This window comes from Prenolepis imparis, unplaced genomic scaffold (genome assembly GCF_030444845.1).
Source record: "Prenolepis imparis isolate NDT839.2.m4 unplaced genomic scaffold, iyPreImpa1.0 SCAF_11, whole genome shotgun sequence".
In the NCBI taxonomy this organism is placed as follows: domain Eukaryota; kingdom Metazoa; phylum Arthropoda; class Insecta; order Hymenoptera; family Formicidae; genus Prenolepis; species Prenolepis imparis.
In genome coordinates this window covers 12,409,931-12,435,083 of record NW_028141169.1, presented here as the reverse complement: position 1 = coordinate 12,435,083, position 25,153 = coordinate 12,409,931, and the positions used below count along the sequence as shown (strand labels likewise).

The 25,153-nt window shown below is 32.3% G+C and overlaps 1 protein-coding gene across 1 annotated transcript in view; it reads left to right on the top strand.

Moving 5' to 3' along the window:
* Nucleotides 1-74: 74 nt before the first annotated feature.
* Nucleotides 75-25,153, top strand: part of Ssp3 (short spindle 3) — a 49,271-nt gene continuing 24,192 nt past the window's right edge. The window contains exons 1-11 of the mRNA XM_083049442.1: nt 75-226; nt 695-916; nt 1,230-2,509; nt 2,792-3,541; nt 3,616-4,092; nt 4,338-4,520; nt 4,617-4,868; nt 5,595-6,041; nt 6,138-6,247; nt 6,332-6,455; nt 16,469-16,632. Coding sequence (XP_082905568.1) covers nt 706-916; nt 1,230-2,509; nt 2,792-3,541; nt 3,616-4,092; nt 4,338-4,520; nt 4,617-4,868; nt 5,595-6,041; nt 6,138-6,247; nt 6,332-6,455; nt 16,469-16,632 — 3,998 coding nt within the window. The 5' untranslated portion in view covers nt 75-226; nt 695-705. The remainder of the gene's footprint in view (nt 227-694; nt 917-1,229; nt 2,510-2,791; nt 3,542-3,615; nt 4,093-4,337; nt 4,521-4,616; nt 4,869-5,594; nt 6,042-6,137; nt 6,248-6,331; nt 6,456-16,468; nt 16,633-25,153) is intronic.

The window sequence follows — 25,153 nt, the reverse complement described above, 5'->3', positions numbered from 1 at the left end:
TTCCCCTCTCTTCTTTCCACCCTCTCCTATTTATTATTCGCACATGCGCAAGAAATCCAATCGGCAGTCAGTAACCAACAAAGAGCCAGGAAACTACTCGTGTTTATCCCCCGTTTGACGTATATAATTGCGCGTAAAATGTTATGCATCGTTCCTCAAATGTCATTTACGAAACGTGATCGTGCGAGGGACGGACGATCGATCTGCGATTACTCGTAATTGTCAGGTATTAATTATTGAAAATCACGAATATGCGTAAAAAACGCGGGTAAAGTCACGCGCGTTCGTAAAAACGCACATATGACGTAAGTCGTATGTTTGACAAGTCTGTAAATATTAGCGTACACGAGATACATCCTTTGTGTCGACGTGTCGGTCCGTCTGTCATCTTGTTTATCTCCCGAAATACATGTGTATATATATATTTGTAATTACAAGGATATAACCTCGGCAAGACCGGATGACATTACCATAGGTCGTGTCATTGCATGATGCTATTTCTGTCTTAACACGTGTTTGTTTATATACAATTGTCTATCAAGCCGTTTTATAAATTATACACGTTTATTGAATTTTTATTTTATTTTTAAGTATGTTTTTTATGATATATTTTATTTCTTAAATTTTAACAACTTTAGTTTCGATAAGCAGTATTTTTCAATTTTTTATAATTTCGCTTTATTTATCAATTTAGAAACCTGCAAAATGGCAGACGTCAGGTTACTCATCCGGGAAGAAGGTCGTGCAGCCAGGAACTTGGTGGCGTTTAATGTGCCTGTTGGTAACGATAATATAGAGAAAATCACAAAGAAACCGCCCAGTGTGCCGAGGCAGGTTCAGTCAGGCGCAACAAAGCGATCCATGAAACCAACTACAAGAGTGAGATCTGCTTCTACAGGTCGTGACAAGAAATCTGGTAAGGCAGCCTTGTCTTTTGTAGGGAAAAAAAAAAAAAAAGAAAGTAACATTTAGAACCACTGAAGATATTTTTAAAAATATTAAGCTGTTTTGATATAGAATAAAATTCATTTAATTTTAATAATAGGCATTTCCTTCCATTTGTGTAATTTTTTTAAAAATAGAATAGCTTAGACAATTCATTAAAAGAGAGAAAGAGGTGACAGGTTTTTATAAAAAAAACTCCTTTAATAATTATATCGTTTGCAATTATGTTAAAATGTTTTCTGTAAGAGAATAAATTATACAATTCTAATGTGTACTGTTTACAGAATTACAGGCACGATACTGGGCATTTCTATTTGGAAATTTGCAAAGAGCAGTCGATGGTATTTATCAAACATGCGAGGAGGATGAAAATATCTCCGAATGTAAAGAAGTCATTCTGGTGCTGGAAAATTACACTCGAGACTTTCACAACTTAATAGAATGGTTTAAAGTTAAGTGGGCTTATGAGAATTCGTCACCACCGTTAAGGCGGACACCTTTGACCTGGGAAGTTAGGAAGACTTCTCCCTGCCGTATGTGGAATTCTACGATGGTTCCAAAATGTACTAGTCCCTTGCAGAGAGTAAGTCCGACAGAATTCGTTTGCAAGAGTCCAGTCGAGCAAACCATATGTGAAAATAAAATTGCTATTGTAACGGACAATAAAGTTAACCAAGTGAAGGAAGAATTCGTCCATAAATTATTGAAGGATAATAAAAATAATGTTTGCAAGAGTTGTTCCTCCGATATCAAAGAGAAACGCAAGAATGGAGTGGACAAGATCGGGAGTCAAACGATGCATAAAGAAAAATCGACCCAACCGCTTAAAGTATTTGTGAAACAATCTGTGCAATCGAAAGCGAACAGTTTTGCGGATCGCAAGACGTTGAATGAAGGCGCAACGTGCGATTCTAAAAATAAGATGGATGTTAGAAATATTTCTAAACAAAGCAAGGACTGTTTGCACAGTAACGTTGCAAAGTTAACCGATTCTAATTTATCCGCGGAAAAACGAGAACCCTGTAAAAGTGACAAGGATATTCAGCTGTCTTCGTGTAGTAACTGCGAAGTTAGTATTAAAGATGGTAAGACGGAAGGGAAAAACATGGACAGCAAATTATCGAGTGGTAAAAATAATATTGGATTAAGGAAGCACGAAATTAATGCCAAAGTTAAGAAAGACAGTATTAAAAGGTGTGAAAACAGCCACATTAATACTGAGAGAGTAAATGTGAAGACACCCATCGCTCAAAATTCTTCAGAAAAAATTAATCAAGTTAATTGTCAAGTAAATAAATATCCCCCCCATGAAATTGCTGATAAATCGAACAATAAGGATATCCATAATACATCATCCGGCCCTGTAATGATCAATGCAAATAGACCTGCTTACTCGACCGTGTCGCAAACGAAATCCAAAGTACAATCGTCGACTTCAAACGAAGCGCCAAAGTTTATTAGAAGTAAGACTTGTTTAAGTGACAAGAATTTACACACTTCGAATAAAACGAGACCTGGGACGTCTGTTATTGTGAGAGGACGATTTCAAACTCCTGAAAACAAGGTATTTCCTTATTATTTTGTGAATCTATAATTTATAATTACATATATTTCACACATTCTAACAATAAATTTAGAAAAAAATGAAATTTTATATATATATATATATAAAATATATTTTCATTGATTAGCTTACAAGACATTTTTTCTTCGCAAACTTATTAATAATGTACTTACACATACGTATATGATAGGATTTTTATCAATATTATATAATATTTACATTTTTATTACAAAATTTGTAGATTTTAGTCCAAATTAATTCAAAATAATACATTTTTTTCAGTTGTCCGAACAAAACATCTTAAAGAAAGATCAAAGTAGAGACATAAATGGATCGGTAGAAGTTTTAACCAAACCAACGGTATCTCCAAAGACAAAGGATGAGAGCGATGGCTGGCAAACAGTTAGGAATCGCTGCAGAAGAGGAAGCACCCACAACTTGAACATGTCTACGCGCTTCCACAAACCAAGCCCTGCTCTATCCTTGCCAGCCTTGTCGATAGAGAGTCCATCGGAGAAGATAAAGAAGACCAGTTACACTCCCGATGGGAATAACAAGCAAAGGAAAAAATGCATCGTAGGAAAAACTGGCAAGAACATGAATAATGAAGTTGAGAAAGTGAAGGGAGAATTCATGACATCTACGATTAAAAGTAATCTCGAAGATACGCTGAAGAAGAATACCTTGAATTTGTGCGACAATTCAACGTCGGTGATCGCAGCTATATTTAAGAACGACGCAGAGTTACTCGAGAAACGCATCCAACAGTTCATGGCTGCTCAGGCGGAGAGAGAAAGAATCATTTTGGAGGAAGAGAGGAAGACGGAGGAAGCAGATTCTCAGAGATCTCAGCAGCTGTCGGACGAAGAGGCATCCTTGAAGCGGCAAATCATGGAATTAGAGTCCAGCGAGATCGACGTCGACACGGAAACGGACGAGACAGATGGCGAAATGGTCCTTGAAATGGAGGATGAGCCTACAGCTTCGTCGCTTAGCAGCGTCACTGATGACATCAGCTTAGAGGATAGGTACCTATAAGCTATGCATATTTATATATCTCGATATAATCGTGACATTTTGTTAATAAAAATTGATATTGCAGGTACGAAAATATGTTGGAGGGAATGTCTTGGGCTGAACGGGTCGATACTCTCGCACAGTTGCGTGCATTAGTAGCTCGTCATCCTGGACGCGCCCTGGAATTGCATCAGAAACTCTCGTCTCCGTCGCGGAAGAGATCCCTCCCCGAAACGTTGAGAAGATACCAAGCGAAGCAGGCTTGCGCGCAGCACAAACGTCAAAAGCTGCTGATGGAGAAGTCGCAACGATTGCGAGAGCTGTTGAACAAAGTGGAGGACGTCAAGAATGCGAAGAATCAATTGATAGAGGACAAACGGATCAGGATGGAGATGAGGCTTAAGAGGGCGGAGGAAAATAGGACGCAACATTTGTTGGAAATAGTGAGGAAGGCGCACGACGAGGACTCGAAATTGAAGGAAATAGCTTTTATCAATGAGCTTGAGGCGCAGAATAAGAGGCACGATTTTATGGCGTTGTGCCAAGAGCAGGAGGAAAGATTACAGGTATATTTTATTACAATATATATTTATTATATACTTGTAATATATTGTATTAATATAGTATATTAATACATTATATTGTATATTATACAATATATTATATATTAATATACCATCTTAATTTTATTATATATTATATTAATATTATGCTATACTATATTAATATTATATTAATATAATTTATATTGTATAATTTATACTATTAATATTATTAATACTCTTTTTAATAACTGTGCCTTATTCCATAGGGAATTCAAGAGGAACGTCAACGTCGACAGGAGGAAAAGGCTGCTAAAGAGGCCGCAGCCGAAGAACGTCGAAGAGCTTTGGAAGCTGAACGACAGCTAAGGATACAAAAAATGAAACAAACGCGACGAGAACGCGAGGAGAGAGTTGGTAAAATGCAGCTCGAAAGAGAAAAGGAACGGCAGGTAAATACAGTCGTTATCACGCTTATCAAAAAAAATTTTTTTTTTATTGTCAGATGAAAGAACCTCTCTTCTAACTCGTGATTTGAACTCTAATAGGAATTAGCGAGGGAAAAGGCACGAGATCGCGAAGAACGCTTGTCGGCGCTTCATGCGGCTCAACTGGCTAATCAGGAAGAGCTGCAGAAGAAGATAGCGCAGAAGCAGCAGGAATCCGCCAGACGACACGTGGAGAATATCGAGCACATTCGACAACGCGCCGTTGAATCTTCAATCCTGAGATCCGAAGAAGTGCCGCCTACTCTTAAATCTTATCCCGCTCAGAAACAGTGTTCCCTATGTGGCACGATTGTAAGTTTTTATACAGTGTTCAATTTTAAATAATAATATTTATATAATATTTAATATAATATTTAATATAATATTTAATATAATATTTAATATTTATATTATATATTTATATAATATTTGTATATTTAATATTTTTATATATTTAAATAAATTAAATAATAATTTAAATAATTTAAGCATTGCTATTCTTCGATAACCAAGCTTCTATCGAAAAATGTTTCATGCCTTGATTTTCGAAATAGCAATTATAATATTTTTCGACAGAAATCAGCTTATTGAAGCATTAATTTGCTAATTAAATTTTTAAGTAATAATATATTGAAAATATTAAAATAGTGATATGTTGTAAATAATGTGTTATAGTATCAGCGATAATCCTTATTCGCCATTAATACTTTTTGACAGAAATCAGCTGATAACTGTCAAAAATATTAATCGAGTTTAAAGTATTATAACATATTATTTAAAATGTATTATAATTTTAATTTTTGTAACATATTATTTTAAAATTTAATTAACACTTAAATCAGCTGATTTCTGTCAAAAAATATTAATAAAGCGTTAATTTGGTAATTAAATTTAAAAATAATAATGTTACTTCAATTCTTACTCGATTAAATGAATATAAGTATATTATGCGAAAAATGCGTTTCTAAAAAAAACCTGTATAATGTAGCTTTTTTTATTCTTTCAACAAGACATTACACATTCGTGTATATTTTACAGATAACTAACGAAGTGCACCTTCTGAGCCACTTGAAAGGAAAGGCGCATCTCGAAGCGGTCAGAAACGCGCACGACAATCGCGAGCCATCACGAGACGAGCTCCAACGTTTTAATATCGCCCAAATACGGGACGTCCCGATCACTGTAATCAATAATAACAACGCGAACAGCAACAAGGCCGCGAAAGAGAAGCAGAAGGCGCTGAAGCGCCGTTGTAGGAAGATAAAGCAACGCATGACCTTACGCGGACAAGAGTGGGAGGATAAATGCAAGAATGAAAGTAATCAGAATTTATCCGTCGAATCGGCCAATAAAGTCAAGTTTCGGCGCAATTTAAAAGAGTTAGATAGATTGTATAATAATCATTCCAAATCCGCATGGTCGACCGTAGCACTCGCTGCTTTAGAGCGTTTCTTGGGTGAAATTATTCGAGCCTTCTCCAAATCTGTAAGTTCTATAGAGAAGAAAGAGATTATACGTCTTTTGAGACCACTCTATGTCATTATATTCTATTTATCTCGTTATTATTGTATTCTGTTTCAGTGTTCATTCGATCAAGACGCTTTCAGATGCTTGAATGGATTCGACACCTTGACTAACTTATTGAATCTAGGGTTAAATACACAAAATACGTCGTATAATTTACCAAATAAGTAAGTAATAACTCTAAATGTAATAGAATTGATTTTTCGATTAATATTACAAGATATTTTCTACTTGTATATTTAACATTTCAGAGCACTTATATTACTGTGTCGAGTCTACAAAGCGAGCATCAGTGAAAACATCGAGAATGTAGAAGCCGTTTTGTTAAGCAACAAAATTCTCGTTATTTTGGATCTACTCTTACAACGTCTAGAGGTAAGTTTATATTTATTCCATCTTCGATAGCGTTAAATCCTCCCACGCGATTACTTTCATAAAATATAATAAACTATATAATTAATAATATATATAATTAACGCAGATAAATTATGCCTCTGTGTGTATATATTTAACTTTTACACTTTATCTATTTGTTGAAGAAATGCAATATGATTGAAAAAAGTAAATAGAAATGAGAGGGATAATATTAAATATATATATATTTTTTAAATCATTTATCATTCGATATCTTCATATTATATTTGTTTGAATATATCCGCCATATTACACGAATTGAAAATTGAAAATTAGTAAATTAAAATTTTATATTTTTTTTCTCGTCATTTTTTAAATCATGTCTCAATTCTGGTCAAATTGAAGTCGTTAATTAATAATTAAAATTGAAGAATTTTAACTTTACATCTTTATATTTTGTCGCTTTTCCTAGAGTTTTTTTCAATACAGAAATTTTTGCCATCTTTAGAATTTTTTATCTTGCATTGTAAAGAAATACATTTATATATAATTTTTTATATTATATATATGAATATACATATATGAATGAGTTAATATATGCGTTTAATTATGTAAGATAACAAATTCTAAAATGGCAAAAATTTCTGTATTGAAAAAGAAATATATAAAATATAAATTTATATAAAATATAAATCCCATATATAAAATTCGACCCAACACTTTTATCCAATATGTGCTGCCACCTGAGAAGAAATGAACCAACTATTTCAAGTAGGAATCTCGTAATGATTCGATTAGCTACACTGCGTAAAATTCTAGTGGAAAGATTGATTTTATAATTAAATCAACATTCGCGATTTTAATTTCAATTCTGTATTGCACAAATATTATTATCGCGATAACAATCCTCGTCTTCTATTCCTTCCCATCAATGTCGAAGCATCGGTAAGTTTCGATTATAATTATAAATCTATAGAAATGTTCTCGAATCAAGTAGAGCTTTAGAGCTTTTTAATCAGATAGAAAACAATATTTTATCTTGCGTTTAATTTCTCAAGGGAACTTTAATATAGAATGGTTACAGTAATCTTGGATGTTGAAACGTAAATTATTCGAGATTATTATTGTTTGCAATCAGATTATGCTGACTTTTGATCGAAATTATTTTTCCGCGAGACTAGAAACTCTTTTTTAGTGAATATGAAGTTCTCGAGTTTTTTATTAAATTTTTTTTCCCCAAGATTTTCCGTATTTTTAATTTTTAATTAAAAAAAAGGATTAAGGTATTATTCTAAAAACATAAATTGACATTTTTGGGATCTAATCTGAGAATCCAATGTAAACAAATTTATAGAACAACAACGTAAAGAGTAAATTTATTCTCGAAAGCTGCTCCATCAGAGGAAAAAAGTAAAAAAATAAAGAAAAAAAATCTTCGTTTCTTGTTAAAATTTCGGAACGCAAACTGCGTATAATGATATTCGTCGAACGCGCACAAACTGAGAGAATTTTCTCTTAAAATTTACCCTGAAAATCATGGGACAATATGGTATGGAAAGAATTTTATGAGACTTTCTCTGATTAATATTTATCACAACAAAAATATTTATCACAACAAAATTAAACTGCCTAATAAAATCAGTCAAACACATTTCATATTTTATTGTCATAGATATTATTTGATATTTTATAAATATTATTATTAAATATTATTATTTCTAAGAGAAAATTCTCTCTGTGTATATCGCCGTCTAAAGTGATTCAATGTGGTAGATAGGCATGCAGATTACAGCTTGTTTTATGTTTCCTTTTTTTCTCTTTTCTTTTCTTTTTTCTCGTCTCGATATTGTGGCAGAGGGACGACGAGTCGGGTAAAAACGACGTGCCCCTGTCATCCTGTCCATTCTGTCCAACTTGTCAAAATAAGGATTAAGACTCTTCGGGATCCATCCGAGTTTTACATCGCGGTTGCCTTTAGACTCGTTTCGAGAGTCCTGTAATAGGCTTATCCGTATAAGACGTGCATATAAATAAATAAAAGAATAATATATACTAATTTCGGGAACAAAGTTGAGAGCTTTAAATAAAGGGGGGAAACTCCCCTATAAATCCTGCAACAATAATATATTCAAACAATATATGCTACTGTTTATATATTATTGATGATGATATATTTAGATAATTGCAATAATATTGCTCGTATTGTTGAGAATACAATTTTAATAAACTAATTGATAGATATATAATATTTGTTAATAATATTTATTAATGTACACGAAGAGATGTCTCATTCTTATTATATTATTTTTTAAATATTACATTATATTCATATTATGTTATATTATTTTATTTTTTATTGTAGCTTTTTTTTTTTAAATCCGCAATTTAAAATCTGAATTTTACAATTGGAATAATATAAATTTTAAAAAAATATATATACATTGCACTTTTCGATATTGTCCGTTTATTTTATGTATTATTTTTATTTTGGATTCGCGGCTCAATTAGTTACAAATATTTCATCATGATTTTCGGAGCGCGGTTAGCAAAACAAAAGAGTACGGTTTAATTCGATTTACACCGCGCTGTCATTTTACATCGAGAACAAATAACGAATGCTTTATTCTTTATTCAATTAGTTAAAAAAACAAATATATATAGTTTAAAAAAATAAATACGACTGATGCGACTGAATATCGTTTTTTACACTTCTAGTTATATTATTTTGGATAAATAATTCCCATTATATACACACAATCATCAAAAGGCTCATATTATTACACGATATTTTTATATATATATAGTGTTTCTAAATATGTGCGAAAAATTTTAGATGATTCTTTGTCGAAAATTAAGAGGGGTTTTTTTATATAAACATATACTCCTATATATTGAGAGGAGTTAAAAGATGGAGGTGAAAATGAAGTTATTTTTTTCTTGAAAACTATTGATTTTACGAAACAAAATAAAAGAAATGAAATTTCTAAAGGAATCTATTTTCTAACATATATTTTTAGATAATCACATTCCGACCTGTTAAAAAGTTCTAATAAAAAATTGAATAGTAGTTGCTAGTTTCATCCCCTTATAACGATATAGGAAGATTAGGAAAACATTAATAAGTATTCTTTTTACTAGTGGAAAATATCCACCAAATTTCATTTTTTTACTTGTCCAAAATTTGAGAAAAAATAATTAATTAATAATTAATTTTCGACGAAAGAATTATCTCCTAAAATTTTTCCCACTTATTTAGAAACATCCTGTACATATGTATAAGGGGAACAATTAAAATTTATTAATGCACAAAGAGATATACGTCACGCATACGTCATTTTCGAATTTCTAACACAGGATGTTGCGCATTTAAAACAAAATCATCGACTTTCGACGAGATTTAGGCTTTCAACGCATCGTATATATATTGTGTATCGGTGTATTTTTTTTTTTCGGTGTACCAATTCATCGGCGATGATTTCGCCATCGATTCTTCACGCTCCATAGATACGGCACTGGCACCACCTCTTTCCTCTGCCTCCACCCTCCCTCCCCTCCTCCAAGGATCCCTCTCCGCAAATGCATTAGCGGCGAGAGAGCTTTTAGTGACGTCACCCACATACAGATACACGTGCGCGCGCGCACGCACGCACGCACGTGAGCCGAAGTTATATGGTGAAAGGAAAGTCCGTCCACACATATGAAGAGAGAGAAAAAGAGAGATAGAGAGAATACGCATGGGGTACTCTTGGTTTCCACTTCCATCAAGCCCCCGAAGGTTTCGAGGACCCGGCCTAATCTTTTGTCTCGTCTCCTCCTCCTCCTCCTCCTCCTCCTATCGACGCTTTTTCAAAGATCTCTTCGCACGTCCTAGAATCCGAAATGCGCGCTGCAATTTTCCGGAGCTACCATCACCCTTCTTCGTTCTCCTTCGAGACGAGATTTTAGACTTTAGCAGAGAAAAGTACACCGACATTTCTTTTTATTTTTGCGCACTCTTTCTAGCTGAAGATGAAAATTAATACCGCAGATAATTTATTTATTACAGACTACCCTCTTTTTGCTTGATAATGATATTGTTTTGAATTTTTTTCGTGAAAAAAAAGTGTCAAATGACCCTTTTTCCAAAGCAGAAAATTGAGATTTGAAAGATTTAAGTATGACATGTCTGTTGAAAATTATTCGGGGACCAGATGACGAGAATCGCGATGAAAAAGTGGAAATAAAAATTCTAAATTTTTAATTTGAATTATGAAGTTATAAAAAAGAAAGATACTTTACTATTGTATTGTAACTTGAAGAACTCTCGATAAAATTGATTTAACGTATAAATGCACAACTATCGACTTCTGATGAGTAAACTAATTGAGCAAACCCAAGTTTATATTAGCTCTAACGAAGAGCGTCGTTTAATTGCAGAGAAATTGGAATATATAATATATATATCGATTATGTGAAAAGACTTATGGGATTTAGGAGTGAATCGAAAAATAAAATACTTTTTAATGCCATGTAAATATAAAATATAATATATAATATATAAAAATTTTACACGATATATTAAAAAGTATTCCATTTTTTGATTCGCTAGACTTTTATAATCCCTTATGTCGGGATTTAATATTTTTTCTCTATGTTGACACTTGACGCTCGAATTATGTTTGATAAAGGAAAATTTGCTTACAATAGTTGAAAAAACCATAAGAAATATTTTTCTTCAGAGAGACACTTCGTATTTATAATAATAATAATAATAATAATAATAATACTAAATTTTAGGAAAAATTGAGTACGAATATCTTTTATCTTTAGTTTACCTTTTAATCGCGTAAACAACTTTAAACAATTAGCAAAGAGAAGGTTTTGTGATATCTATATCTCAATCGTTATAAATAAAAATTTTACACAATGTAAAAAAGTATTCCATTTTTTTATATTTTTAGATTCTTCATTAGACTTCTTTTTACTAAATTCTTATACTCCATTATGTCGGATTCACTACACAGTTGGAAAATTTGTGTTTTCTTGTTAAAAACGGTCCCCCTTAAAATTTTTGTGTTAAATATTTAACACATTCATGTGTTAAATTAACATATTGCTGTTGTGTTAATTGAACTCAAATGTTAAATTATTACACAGTTGGAAAATTTGTTTTCTTGTCAAAAACGGTCCCCGTTAAAATTTTTGTGTTAAATATTTAACACATTCATGTGTTAATTTAACATATTGCTGTTGTGTTAATTGAACTCAAATGTTAAATTATTAAAATAACTGAAAAAGGTGTAAAAATAACACAATGTGTATTTACTTTTAATTTTACACAATAAATATGTTCGATATTATTAGTGACAAGATTTATCTGTTAAAATTTACAGGAAAAAAATGTTAATTTTACTTTATAATATAAGTGGGGATGATAAAATGTAAAATTAATAATTTTTTTAGTTAATTGTTACATTAAAACTATGTTAATTTAACACAAAATTTATTTTAAGTTTACTTGAAGTTTGCATTTATTTTATGTTAAAATATTAACACAATATTCGTGTCATCATTTAACATATCCGTATTATGTTAAATTAACACAAAAATTTCTGTGGACCGTTTGGGACATGTGATATTTGTTGATAAATTTAACACAAATTTTTCAACTGTGTATCTTTCATCTATATTAACACTTGACGCTCGAATAATATGTCTGATAAAGGAAAATTTACTTATAATAATTGAAAAAGAATTATGAAAAATATATTTTTCAGATTTTGTATTTATAACATTTAAGGAAAACTGACTGAGTATACGAAATTCTTTTATCTTTAGCTTACCTTTTAATCACGTAAACAATTAGTAAACAACTTTAAACAATTAGTAAAGCCAAGGTTCTGCGATATCTCGGGTTTGCGAGATCATTATTCTTTTGTTATTCGTTTTTATTCCGTTCAGATTAACACAGTCGAGAGATAAATGTTCATGTATGTGTTACATCTTGTAATAACTATCAAATTTCGTATACGATTTAAGCAGATATTGGACGCGAATTCACTTGTTTTATACGAACATTTTGCCTTTATTGCTGTTCGTATATGATCGCGCAGCTCCATTTATCCATTTTAGAACGTCCGGAATATTATATTGGTCAGGTTCGTCTCTATATGTGATATCAGAAGAAGAGAAGGGATTCTCGAGAAAATGAAAACAAGGGAATCACCTCGTTACTAAATGGACCAGAAAAAGACGTCGCGTCGTAAAAAAGAGAGATAAAGATTCTCGTCAAATTAAAAATTCGACGATAAGCGGGATTAGACACCCAAAACTCTCGTCTCTTTATCTTTATAACTGCTGTATCTCCCTTTCTCTCTGGATGTGTACGAAATTAATTCGGCATTCGTACATTTTAATGAAAAAAGATGAAGAAAGACGAAAGAAACGCAACATCTATACAGAGAGAATTTTCTCTTAAAATTTACTCTGAAAATCATAATTGTGGAACAATATGGTATGGAAAGAATTTTAAAAATATGTTTGATTAATTTTACCATACTTTTAGTAAAATTAATCAAACATATTTTATTGTGATATATATAATATATTATTTATAATATATATATTATTTTATATTTTACTGTGATTATATATATTATTATTTTTTATTGTGATAAATATTAATCAGAGAAATTCTCACAAAATTCTTTCCATACCATATTGTCCCACGATTATCATGATTTTCAGGGTAAACTCTAAGAGAAAATTCTCTCTGTGTAGTTATTTTAATAACATTTCGCGTTCGGTATTTATTTTCTAAAAACAAAAGTTTAAGAAAATCGAGATGGATTATTTTAATCCACCCTTATTTTAATCCATCCTGCGATTTCGCTAGGATCGGGAAAATTTGTTGATAGTTTGGACCATTTACGCAGAGACGAATTACTCGAAAAGGGTCGTCCGTCGATTTTTCCCTTCCTGCTCCGCCCCCTCCCTCCCCCGCTTCTTCCCGCGAATGTTTCCCAATCTCTGGTCCGTCGACCAAACAAATTTACAATTCCACGTAAATTGCTAGAAATCATTTGACTTCTCCCTCTCGCTCAATTCATATGCGTGACTGCAAACCATTTCGATGACTACAAATTGTATTTGCGCTGACCGTAAAAAATTAAAAAAAATAGGGGAAGAAATTGTCTTTCAATTGCGAAGTTCGCGCGAGCAACGTATATCATTAATTCTTTATTTTTTAATCGCGCATATTTTAGCATTTAGTAGTTTAACAATTTAGTTTAAATTTTCTCGTCGAGGAAAAATGTATATTAATAATTTTTATAAATTGATTGATCATATAATAATGAAGGAAAAGTAAGAGAAATGAAATTTATATTGATATTATATTCATTATGTTAGAGTAGATTAAGTTAAATGTTTTCTCATACTAAGCTAACATAATGAATACATATAATGTGAATATTTTTATCTCTCTTTTTCTACCTTTTATTATCAATAATAAATATACGAAGTTTGCTTTTGCATATCAATCTCATGAACGAAATTTCGGATGTAAAATTTACAAATTGTACGCACAGTAAAATAAATTAAAAATAATCTAAAATAATAAAAATATACAAAAATATTATTTTAAAATAATATTTTTAATTTGTTTAAATTAATCATAAAGTGTCTTAGAATCTGAATCGTATAATTATCGATGTCTAGAGTAGAGTTCTCTAAGATCGTCCCGTCGACTTATTATCAGTGTTTGGAAAGAACTGGATTAACATAAAAGCATCTCCTGTTTACGATCGCACGTACTCGATATATGCGTTCCTCGAAATTTCAACGTCTTTGTTGGCGTCTTGTTTTGGCGTTCGTTCCGTATCAGAGAGAGAGAGAGAATGTCGTGGCAGTCCGTTTTTTTTTTTTCCTCCTCGATACGGATGGGATTGAATTTGTCAAGATAGTGGTCAAACCGCTTTTTAATGTTTCGTTGGAGATTATTTCGCTACCTCTTTTATGAGCTGGCCGTAACATTATCTCTTCCATCCCAGAGACTCGTCCAGCGCAACAATAGTTCTTAAAAGATTATGCACCTTGGAGTTTTCTGTGAATGCGCCACGATACGAACTAAAAAATAGACGTGTATGTCTATTTTTAGTTTGTAAAAACTATTATCAGTTTTCCAAATGACCCAAATTTATTTGATAAAAAAATAAGCTAAGTTATTTGGTAAAAGAGAGAGAGAGAGAGAGAGTAGAAAAACAAAAAATATTCTTCAAACTGAAAGATAATTTTAATCTTAATAGGAAAGTATTTGGAGGTCACGGGGTTTTAGAAAAAAAAATATATCAGGTAAAAGTTGTAGAATTTCGAGGTGGACATAATGTCGTGACTTAAAATTGTCCTTAAAAGTTATAAGGGTAGGATGCAAAGTGAATAGTTGGAGATTTTATACTTTAATTTGACATAATTAATAAATTTTCGATGATGTTATCTCGATACTTTTATCCACAAAATAATGAGAGGAATCACTTATTGTTAGTACAAAGAAAACACATTACTATTTTTAAGAAAAAAATATGTGGCTGCTAGTTGCAAATTACATACTTTTTCTTAAAAATAACTATGCGTAAACTGTGATAATTGTTTAATTTGGATAAAATTTACACGAAAATTGATACGAATTTAAGAAACGAATTGAAGAAAAACCGATCGTTGCAAAAAATCGCTTTCGCGTTTATTCACTAAAGTTTAATGGTAATTTTCGTTGCGATATATCCAAGCGCGAGTGGATCATGGCGGCCAGAAGCCCAAATAAAAGTGAACAAACGTGTAGTATACGACTTTTCGATAGGATTCCTCGAAAGAGACTTATCGAAGCCGAGGACTAAACCGTTTAGGACCCATATTCCCTGTCTCCGGGTTCCTTATCGGGGACCCTTTGTGACTCGTTACCACTAATTTAGCGTTCTAAATATACATGTATACGTGTATACGTGTGTTGCACGCGGTCTAACGGGTCTATAACAATAATTCAACATGGGATCAGGAATTAGGCGTGTGTATATGTGCGTCTAATGTCTCTGGTTGATCGACCAGAATCGGACGCTAAGTGACCAGTCGATCGATGATGATGAACGCGAGTGACATGTCTTCTATAGTAAAAGAAAACATATCTGAAATTTCTCTAATTATCCGATATGAAAGATTTACCAGCTCTTTAATTTCCCCCCTTTTTTCCATATATGCAATATGCCTGTATTTTCGATTTAATGGTTTTAATATCAATGACTCTTTCTTTGTCTATACAGAGAGAATTTTCTCTTAGAATTTACCCTGAAAATCATGATAATCGTGGGACAATATGGTAAGGAAAGAATTTTATGAGGATTTCTCTGATTAATATTCATCGCAATAAAAATAATAATATCTATCATAATAAAATATAATAAAAATATAATAAAATGTTTGATTAATTTTACTAAACTGCATAGTAAAATTAATCACACATATTTTATATTTTATTGTACTGGATATTATTTTTATTGTAATAAATATTAATCAGAGAAATTCTCATAAAATTCTACCATATAGTCCCACGATTACCATAATTTTCAGAGAAAATTCTCTCTGAGTACCTTTTACATTTATTACATTCAGGGGGTGGGGGTTATTTGTCATCGAAATGACAATCTTCTTGTTGTGCACTTCGATATACCTTTTGTCACTTTTAATTGCGACGTGTAATTGTACACTAAAGTCTAATGGATTTCACTCTCCTCACATTTCTCACTATATCATCTTAGACGCTTTTTTTTATTCGCACTATTAAGTGACCAAAAAAAAACACATTTCTCTGATTGCAAATATTCTTCTCGTATTTTAACTAAACGTTAATTCTGACATATTTGTTTCAAGGCGAATTGAAATTATATACCTCTCGAAGAGCATCTTCGCGAACGCGACGCTATTTTGTGAGGAGAGGGGGAGGAAATACTTGATAAAAATATCACATCTTTTGCTCTGCACCTAACCATTACGTTTTCCCTTCACAGACTCTGACTAGTCTCGACGACCACGCGCAGACCCAGGATGTATCCGCCAATTCGACCGGAAATGGAATGGTGGCCGCCAGTGTGACGCAGTTGCTGTGCAGCCTGATCCCCGAAGAGCCCTTTGAGAAAACGGTCTTGCAGACTCGCGTTCAAGATATTGCCGGGTAAGTCCTTCAAACGTTCAATTTATGAGCGCAGTCTCGTATTACGATCCCGAGGCTTCGATATCGACGTCGCATCGTAAGGGAACCCAACCCTCTTTTAAATGATATATAAAAATATATTTTTATTAATGTGCCCTATATATTCGAAACAGCTGAATGTCGAAAGAATTACATTTATCTCACTTAATGCAAAGATCCAAATAATTTCTGACATATTTTGCTCCTAGTTTTTCCTTATACTTGATTTTAAAAATCCGTCGCATTAGAAGAAAAAAAAAATCTCTTTCTATAATTTTATTATCCAATTCTGTGTATAATCATCTATTATTAGTTGCACGTCTTTTCCTGGACTTTTAAAGAGCCATGATGCCAATACTTTTTGTGCCGATCGAATAAGGATAGAGTAGGATATTCGATTATTAGTTACAAGAGCTAAAATTAGCTTAAAATTAATCTCTAGGCGACCGAAGCATTATTTTGCTGATTAGGGTAATCGGAGTATAATTAGCAACGTCCCACTTTTTCCTCGACGAGATACGAACGCTCTACGTAATTGCGGGCAATCATTTACAATGAAATCGTAACTTCTGTAACGTGTCTTTACGTATCTTTTCCTCGTATTCTTTTTTTTTTGTGGAGTTCCTCAATAAAAGGACCAGAGCCGCCGAGATGGTATTTTGCGATAAAAAGCTAATTATTGGAACGACAAACTTATAAGAAGAATTAACACGAGGGCGACAAAATTTCACATCTCGAAATACAAAAAAAAATTTTATTTTATTAATTTATTAATTTTTTATTAATTTTATTCATTTGTGATTTTTTATTAATTTTATCAATTTTATTAAATAATTTTTTATTAATTAATTTTCGATTAATTTTTATTAATATTTGATTAATTTATTAATTTACTAATTTTATTAATTTATTAATTTTTAATTATTAGAAACAATTCGCCTTTTTTTACAATGTTTCTCTCTATTGATCAGGGATAGATCTCTCTTTGCGTTCGTCTCGTCAAAGCTATTAGCGCGTGACGTTCGTTTTCGTACAAAATTTATATGCACTCGCCCGTCTCTTTCTTGTGGAAAATCCGCGTCTTTTGATCTGGTCGAGTCATTTGTTGCGCAAACAACGCACCACCGTCTCCAGGATGGCGCCTTTGAACGGGCGAGGGAATATACTCGAGGAGATGGCTTTGAGGTGCATACGAGAGGACCACCCTGTCTGAAAATATAACCGCGCGTCAGTGCTGAACTTAATACGCGAGTCAGGCCAAGTGACAAGGCGCAAACTGTTTTCGTTGCATCGCGCGGGATCCGTGATCTTCGCGTTTCGGAAGGTTGACGGTTCGCACCTGGGTCAACTTCCTCCGCGAGGACCCCCCAAAACGACGCCTTTTAACCCCTTTGCGCGCGCTTGTCCTCTCTCGCACACGTGTCTCTCTTCCGGGGAGGAAAGTCCTGTCGCAGACGTTTCATCTCTCCGGCGAGCGTTATTAAAGTAACAGTTATGTAATATAATTGGAAGGGCAAAATTAGAGCAAACTTAGAAAATGATCAGAAAGTGGAATTTAAATTATTTTTTATTCATCAATTCAACATTTATACAATTTTTAAATCCTTATAATTTTTTCAATTTTAATTTCTTAAGAAAACTAAATTAATGAATTCTTCGATTATTTTATTATATTTTAAGATATTATGCGGTAAAAAATTTTTTTTAATAATTGAAAGATATTGTTTTATCTACTTAATATAATAAAATAATTTCAAATTTGGAATGTAAAATATTTTTTATTTATCAACTCATGCAAATTTTAAATTTTTATTAAAAATTTTTTTAATTTGAATTTTTTAAGGAAACTAAATTGAATTCTTCAATAATTATTTTACTAAATTTATATAAAAGATGAAAGAAAGCTAAGAAATTTCTATTTAAAAAGCAAGCTTTATATATTAAAACAAATTTTGTGTACACTTTTGCAGTATATTTAACGTTATTAATATAAGATTATTTATATTGAGAAATTTATATTATCTCTTGATTTTACCTTTGCTTTTGTCAATATGTCTCAAAAAGTACTCAAGATAAAAAATGTTTTATACAAAAGTTTCGTGGAAAAAGCATCTCTATTTAATCACATTACTAGAATTTAAAAAAAAATAAGATTTTTGAAAAAGTTTTTTCAAAAATTATTTTCTTTTAAAGTTTTATTAATTTTATTAATGTGATTGAAGAGATTAGAGCTATGTTATTATTTATTAAATAGAGGTATTATATATTATTATTTATTAAATAGAAATATAATTCTAAGGTTTTTGAAAAAATTTTTTCAAAAATTATTTTTTTAAATTTTAATACAAATAAAAGAATATTTTTTTATACACCTGAAATAACGCGAGTGAGCAATTTTAACACTTTCGTTTATGTGACGGCGTCGCCCTAAAAATATTGTGCCAGATTGTTATTTCCTCTTTCGACGTTGCTTTGCTATAATCGGGTGAATCTGCGCATTTCACACGTTCACCGATATATACCCCGCGTATATATACCGTGTCTGGCCTTGTATAATGAATGACGAAGGTGCGCGCGATCAGAATTATTGTCGACCGGATAGCGGGATTATTATGATTAATTTCCTGCCGATGTGCGCGCGAGAAAGGCCTAGTCACGATTTTTACTCACTCAGCGCGGCGAGACTTGCTTTTCGCTCTCTCGTATCTTTAAAACGCGCGCAGATGTGTAACGGCGATCGATCATTTTGTACGTCGTAATGCTTATTTGACGGGGGTCGTTAAGTGCTGCACTCGCCGTCACTCCTTTCCTGGAAAATAATGTGCGATTTTTTTTCTGCACGCCGAGACGCTCAGCGTTTTTTTTTTTTCTCCCTTATCATCCGGTAATGCATTTAATAATCCGCGATTATCATCGACTTACAAGGGAAACCCCTCGCAAACCCAAAAATTCTGAAACTTTACACACATATAGGGGGGAATAAATAGGTGAATTTAGAAAATTTTAATTATTGTCTAAAAACGATTCCAAGGGATGAGAGCGCCCTTCTTGTAGAGCGATTTTTCTCAATATATCTCAAAAAGTATTGGAGATAAAAAATGTTTTATACAAAAGTTTCATGGTAAGAACACCTCTATTTAATCACATTAATAGAATTTTGAAAAAATTATTTTTTTTCAAATTTATTAATATGATTAAATATAGATATTTTTATTTATTAAATAGAGGTATTTTTATTATTTATTAAATAAAGTATATTTATTATTTAATAAACAGAGATATATTTTTAAAAGATTTTTGAAAAACTTTCAAAATTTTTTAAAAATTTTATTAATATAATTTCAGAAAAATTAATATAAAATCAGAATTTTTGGATTCGCGAGGTTGTCAGAGAGAAATATAGAGTTTTAAACAATAAGTGAAATGAACAATAAGGAACGATCACTTTGCGCGGCGCATTTGATGATGTCATTCATGTATGCTAGATGATGTCATGAAATAAGGATTCGATGACATCGTAGGTGTTGATATTTTAATAAATCATGACATACTGTATGATAATGAATTGCACAATATATGAATACATTTGTTTGTACGTGTGAAAAGCTAAGAGAGCCAATGCTATCTCTTATCGGCTAAATCTTTCTTTACACCGTAACATCTCTTTTTTTTTATAGACTTTTAATAAATATCAATAATAAAATGTAACGGAAGATCTCAGAGAAATTTGGGTACTGCAAACAAATTTTTGCATTTTATTACCTTCGCAGGACAGATGATAATTTTTTCTCACGCGCGTTTGTTAGTAATTCATAAAATTGAAAAGATATTCTACTTGAAGATATAAATTCTTAAAAATGTGTACACGCGTAACGAAAAAAAGTGTGCAAATTGGAAACTTGCACATTGCTTCCTCACCATTCTATTTCGCTCATTAATCTTTCTCTATGAGCAAGCTAGTTTTTCAATTTTGGCTTCCTCATAGAGGAAGTTTAATGAGCGAAATAAAATGGTGAGGAAGCAATGTGCAAGTTTCCAATTTGCACACTTGTTTCATATAAAATAACATTTTTTTGTCACGTATATATATGTGTGTATATATGTATGTACTTCCTTTTGTATGTTCCTTTCGTATGTTTCTTTCATAAAATTTTCATTTTTTGAAAAATTTAAAATTTCATAAAAAATAAATCCCTTTACCGATTTTCGTCAAATTTAATACCAACCAACCTTTAATGATAATCTATTCCTGTAAAAAAATTTAAACCGATATCTCAAAATTTACGGAAATTAGAGCAATCACGCCCTTTTTTAAAAAAATTCAAAATTTTATAAAAAAAGAACCACTTAACCGATTCAAGCCAAATTCAATACCAACCAACCTTTAATGATAATCTATTTGTATAAAAAAATTTAACCCTTTATCTCAAAATTTACGGAAGTTAGAGAAATCACGCCATTTTTTAAAAAAAATTAAAATTGGATTAAAATCTAAAACATTTTATGAATTTTTCTAAAAATTACAATAAATAAAAGTGTTGTACTACTTTACTTGTGTGCAAAATTAAAGCGCTGTAGCTCAAGCAGTTCTTGAGTTATGGACGTTTGAAAAATCCGTAGATGGATACATACATACATACAGACATTTTATAAAAATGTGATTTTTCGATGTTTTGGAACATTCTAAACACATTGGCATAGAAATCCGAAAAAAAAATTTTTTCACGAAAACAAAGCTTCCTCTATGAGGAAGCAAAAAAAAAAAGAAAAATATAATTATCATTAAATGTTATCGGCGATACACGAAGTAGATATCTCTTGAAACTTTCTGATGGCGTATGAATGACTTCATAAAGCAACAGATGCGCGGTGTAAAGATAAGGAGATAAAAAGTGCGTATGTTTGCCTATCAACTTTTATCCATCAATATCCCTCTTTCTCTCTAAAGACTAAAGAGGCGCCGGTGGCGGTAGCTCTCTTTAGGGATCATTTCCCTCGTTTCCCTCCTCTTTTTAATGCCGACAATGCCAAAGATAAATGAGCTTTTCGCCATAAACTCCGCGGCCCGCCGAAAGAATCGCGCCCTTTTGTCTATTTTCCCTCTTCTCATCTCCGAAAAAAATTAACAAATATTTCGAAAAAGCGCTTCACATTTTTTTAACATCATTTATCTACTTTGAATTCATTTACAAATTCGCAAGAAAAATCCCGGGAGAGTCTTTTACCATTTTACGTTAGATTATTACTACAAATATATACAGATAATGGATTTTATGTGGTGTGTAAAATCGCGCGATATTTATTAATATTTATTTACAATATTTTTTAATATTTATTTATATTATTTATAATATTTATTTAAATATACTCTGGTAATTAAAAATACATGTAGATGTTAGAACACACATTTACGCATAAGAAACTATTATTAAGAGTAATTACATAGGATCAAAAGTGTAGCCACAGAAGCAATGTGGCTCGGCCTCTTTTCCCGAGTAATCGAAAAACTCTCGAAGACGTCGACGATCGGGACTTGAGTGGCAACCGTCTACGTTCTACGTAATTGCTAGAGAGAAATAGATAGAGATCGAAAGAGAGAGTACCATAGAAAAATCAAATCCACAAACACTCTTACCGCTAATCACGATGAAGATGAGACTAGTTTGTCTTGTGCGTAAGATCTTTTGTACCAAAACAAGATACGCGCAAATAATTAGTAATTTATTTTCGTAATTAATGTAATACAAATTTTGTGAGTGTTATCAGTAATGTCTACACAGAGAGAATTTTCTCTTAGAATTTAAGCTGAAAATCATGGTAATCGTGGGACAATATGGTAAGGAGAGAATTTTATGAGATTTTCTTTCATTAATATTTATCACAATAAAAATAATAATTTTTTAATAATAGATATTACAATAAACAAATATGTTTGATTAATTTTACTATGCAGTTTAGTAATATTTTATCGTATATTTAATATTAATCAAACATGTTTTATATTTTATTGTGATAGATATTATATTTTATTGTTTTAAATTTATATTTTATTGTGATAGATATTATTATTTTTATTGTGATAAATATTAATCAGAGAAATTCTCATAAAATTCTTTCCATACCATATTGTCCCACGATGATTTTCAGGATAAATTCTAAGAGAAAATTCTTTCACTGTAGGAGTTTGATCGAATTTATACGATTTATATATAATAAGGCGCTGGGCGAGATAAAAACTGCTATATCTTTTCACCTCATAATTTTTTCAAATATTCCGATACCCGAGGCTCGTATATTAACTTTCAAATATACAGATAGCGATCGTACATCGATAAAATCAGATACTGTGAAGATTTTGACATTTGCGATTTTGACGTGTCGAGGAAAAACAGCTGTTTCGAAAGCAGTAGGATTGACGTAGTTTGCGAAGACCGAAGAAATGTGTGGGTCTAAATCGTTATGCCTCCTTTTATACAATACCTCGTGTCTTGCTCGGCGCGCCCGAGATAAATCACAGTTTGCTCTGGTTAATTGAAACGGATGTAGGCGGAACTCGATGCGATCACGCTTTTTGTTTCTCTTCGCGGCTCCGGGATTAAATGGGGCTTTCGATCAGCTTGTCGACGTCCACGAGTCTAAATTTTCCTCCAGAGCGCCAACCCCCCGCGGCTTCCCGCCCCCTCCCTCTCGTGCTCTCCGTCTATTGTTATAATGAATTAAAGGACTACGTCTTAATCGCGCGCGCGTAGAGAAGAGCGACGCCCTTCCTCTCTCAGACGGACGCTTTTAAGCCTATCGCATAATCCTTCAATGGTAGGTTGCAAAACAATTGCAAATTTACGCCAGGATTCTGTTACAACAATACATTTAATAATGTTCAGATGAGATATCGGTGAAATTTTAGCCAAAACTGGAAGAAAATATCTTTCTTTATGCTTGTATTTCGCTGAAAATTTCTGAAAACGCTTAAATTAATTTTTCACGTATCAATTTTCAAAAAATTCAAAGTAAAGTCGAAAATTCCTAATCTTTTATCACATATACGTCATATTTTGAAAAAAATATTAGATAACCTTGTTAAGAAACTAATTTTTCGTGAAAGTTAATACATATGGATAGTTACATATACAGGGTGTTTTTAAATAAGTACGAAAAAATTTAGGAAATGATTCTTTGTCGAAAATTAGGGGAGGTTTTTCATATAAAAATACACTCCTCTAAAGGGGACGATAAAAATTAGATTTTTAATTTTTTTCTCAAATTTTGAACAAGTTAAAAAATAAAATTTAATAGATATTTTCCATTAGTAAAAAGGATATTTATTAATACTTTTTTAATCTTCTCGTATCGTTAAAAAGAGACGAAACTAACAACCCTTATTCAATCTTTTATTAGAACTTTTTAACCGATCGGAATGTGATCATCTAAAAATATGTGTTAGAAAGCTTGATTCCTTTAGAAACTTTTTTTTTGTATATACAATCAATAGTTTTCAAGAAAAAAAATAAAAATCTTGGTTATTAAATCCTAATTTTCATCTCTCTCTTTGAAAAAATGTAACTCCTCAGGAAAGGATATATGTTTATATGAAAAACCTCCCTTAATTTTCGACAAGGAATCATCTCTTAAACTTTTTCGCACTTGTTTAGAAACACCCTGTATAGAAGACGTTCAGAATATCTTTAGCTCTGATTAAAAGGTCGATTCACAAAAGTTAGCGGTTCCTTTAGGAGGCAGAAAAATTGACCAGGTCGAATCGAAAATCATTATGATTCTCCACGAAAAAAATTGATTCATAGCAAAGTGTACAAAGATGAGCTCTCGTGGCAGGAAAACGTGATCGCGTACTATTGCGCAAAAGTAATTTGCGACGTAATCGTGAGGCAACGGGTACATCAAACTGATGTATTAATTAATACGCAGCTAGAGGCAGCGGCTCGCGCATTTACTTAACGTAATAAGGTTCCCAGCGGCTTCTTCTCCTCCGGTCCTACTACCTTCGCTCTCGCGCTCGAAGGTATATAGGTAGGGTTTATTACGGAAATGAAAAGGCTACGTTTTAGTCGTGCAACCTGATTAAATCGGGAGTTGCGCGAAACGAGGTTAGACGCGAAACGGCAGGCTCTTCCCCTTTGAAGAGAGAGAGAGAGAGGCGGGCGAAATCTATTTTATTAATATAACGGCGCTGCTGTTTGATCTGATAATTTAGTTTCGCCGTTCTAAAGAGCATGCACCCCCACCCCTTCCTCTCTTCTGCCTCCCTTTTCTGCCAAAGACTCTCGAGTAACGCATCGACATCTCCCAGTGGGCATTTTCGGACTTCTTTCTCTTCCTGCGCTCTCTCCTCCTTATCGATTTCATGCAAATAGATTCTCGAGGCCTCTATCGCGAGAAGAAAATAGCGGTAAATGTTGACTGCGAGCAGACTCGTATAAAGATGCTGCCCCGATATACAGTTACTTCCTGAATTGCGGTCGACAAAGTCTTTAATGTAACGAGAAAG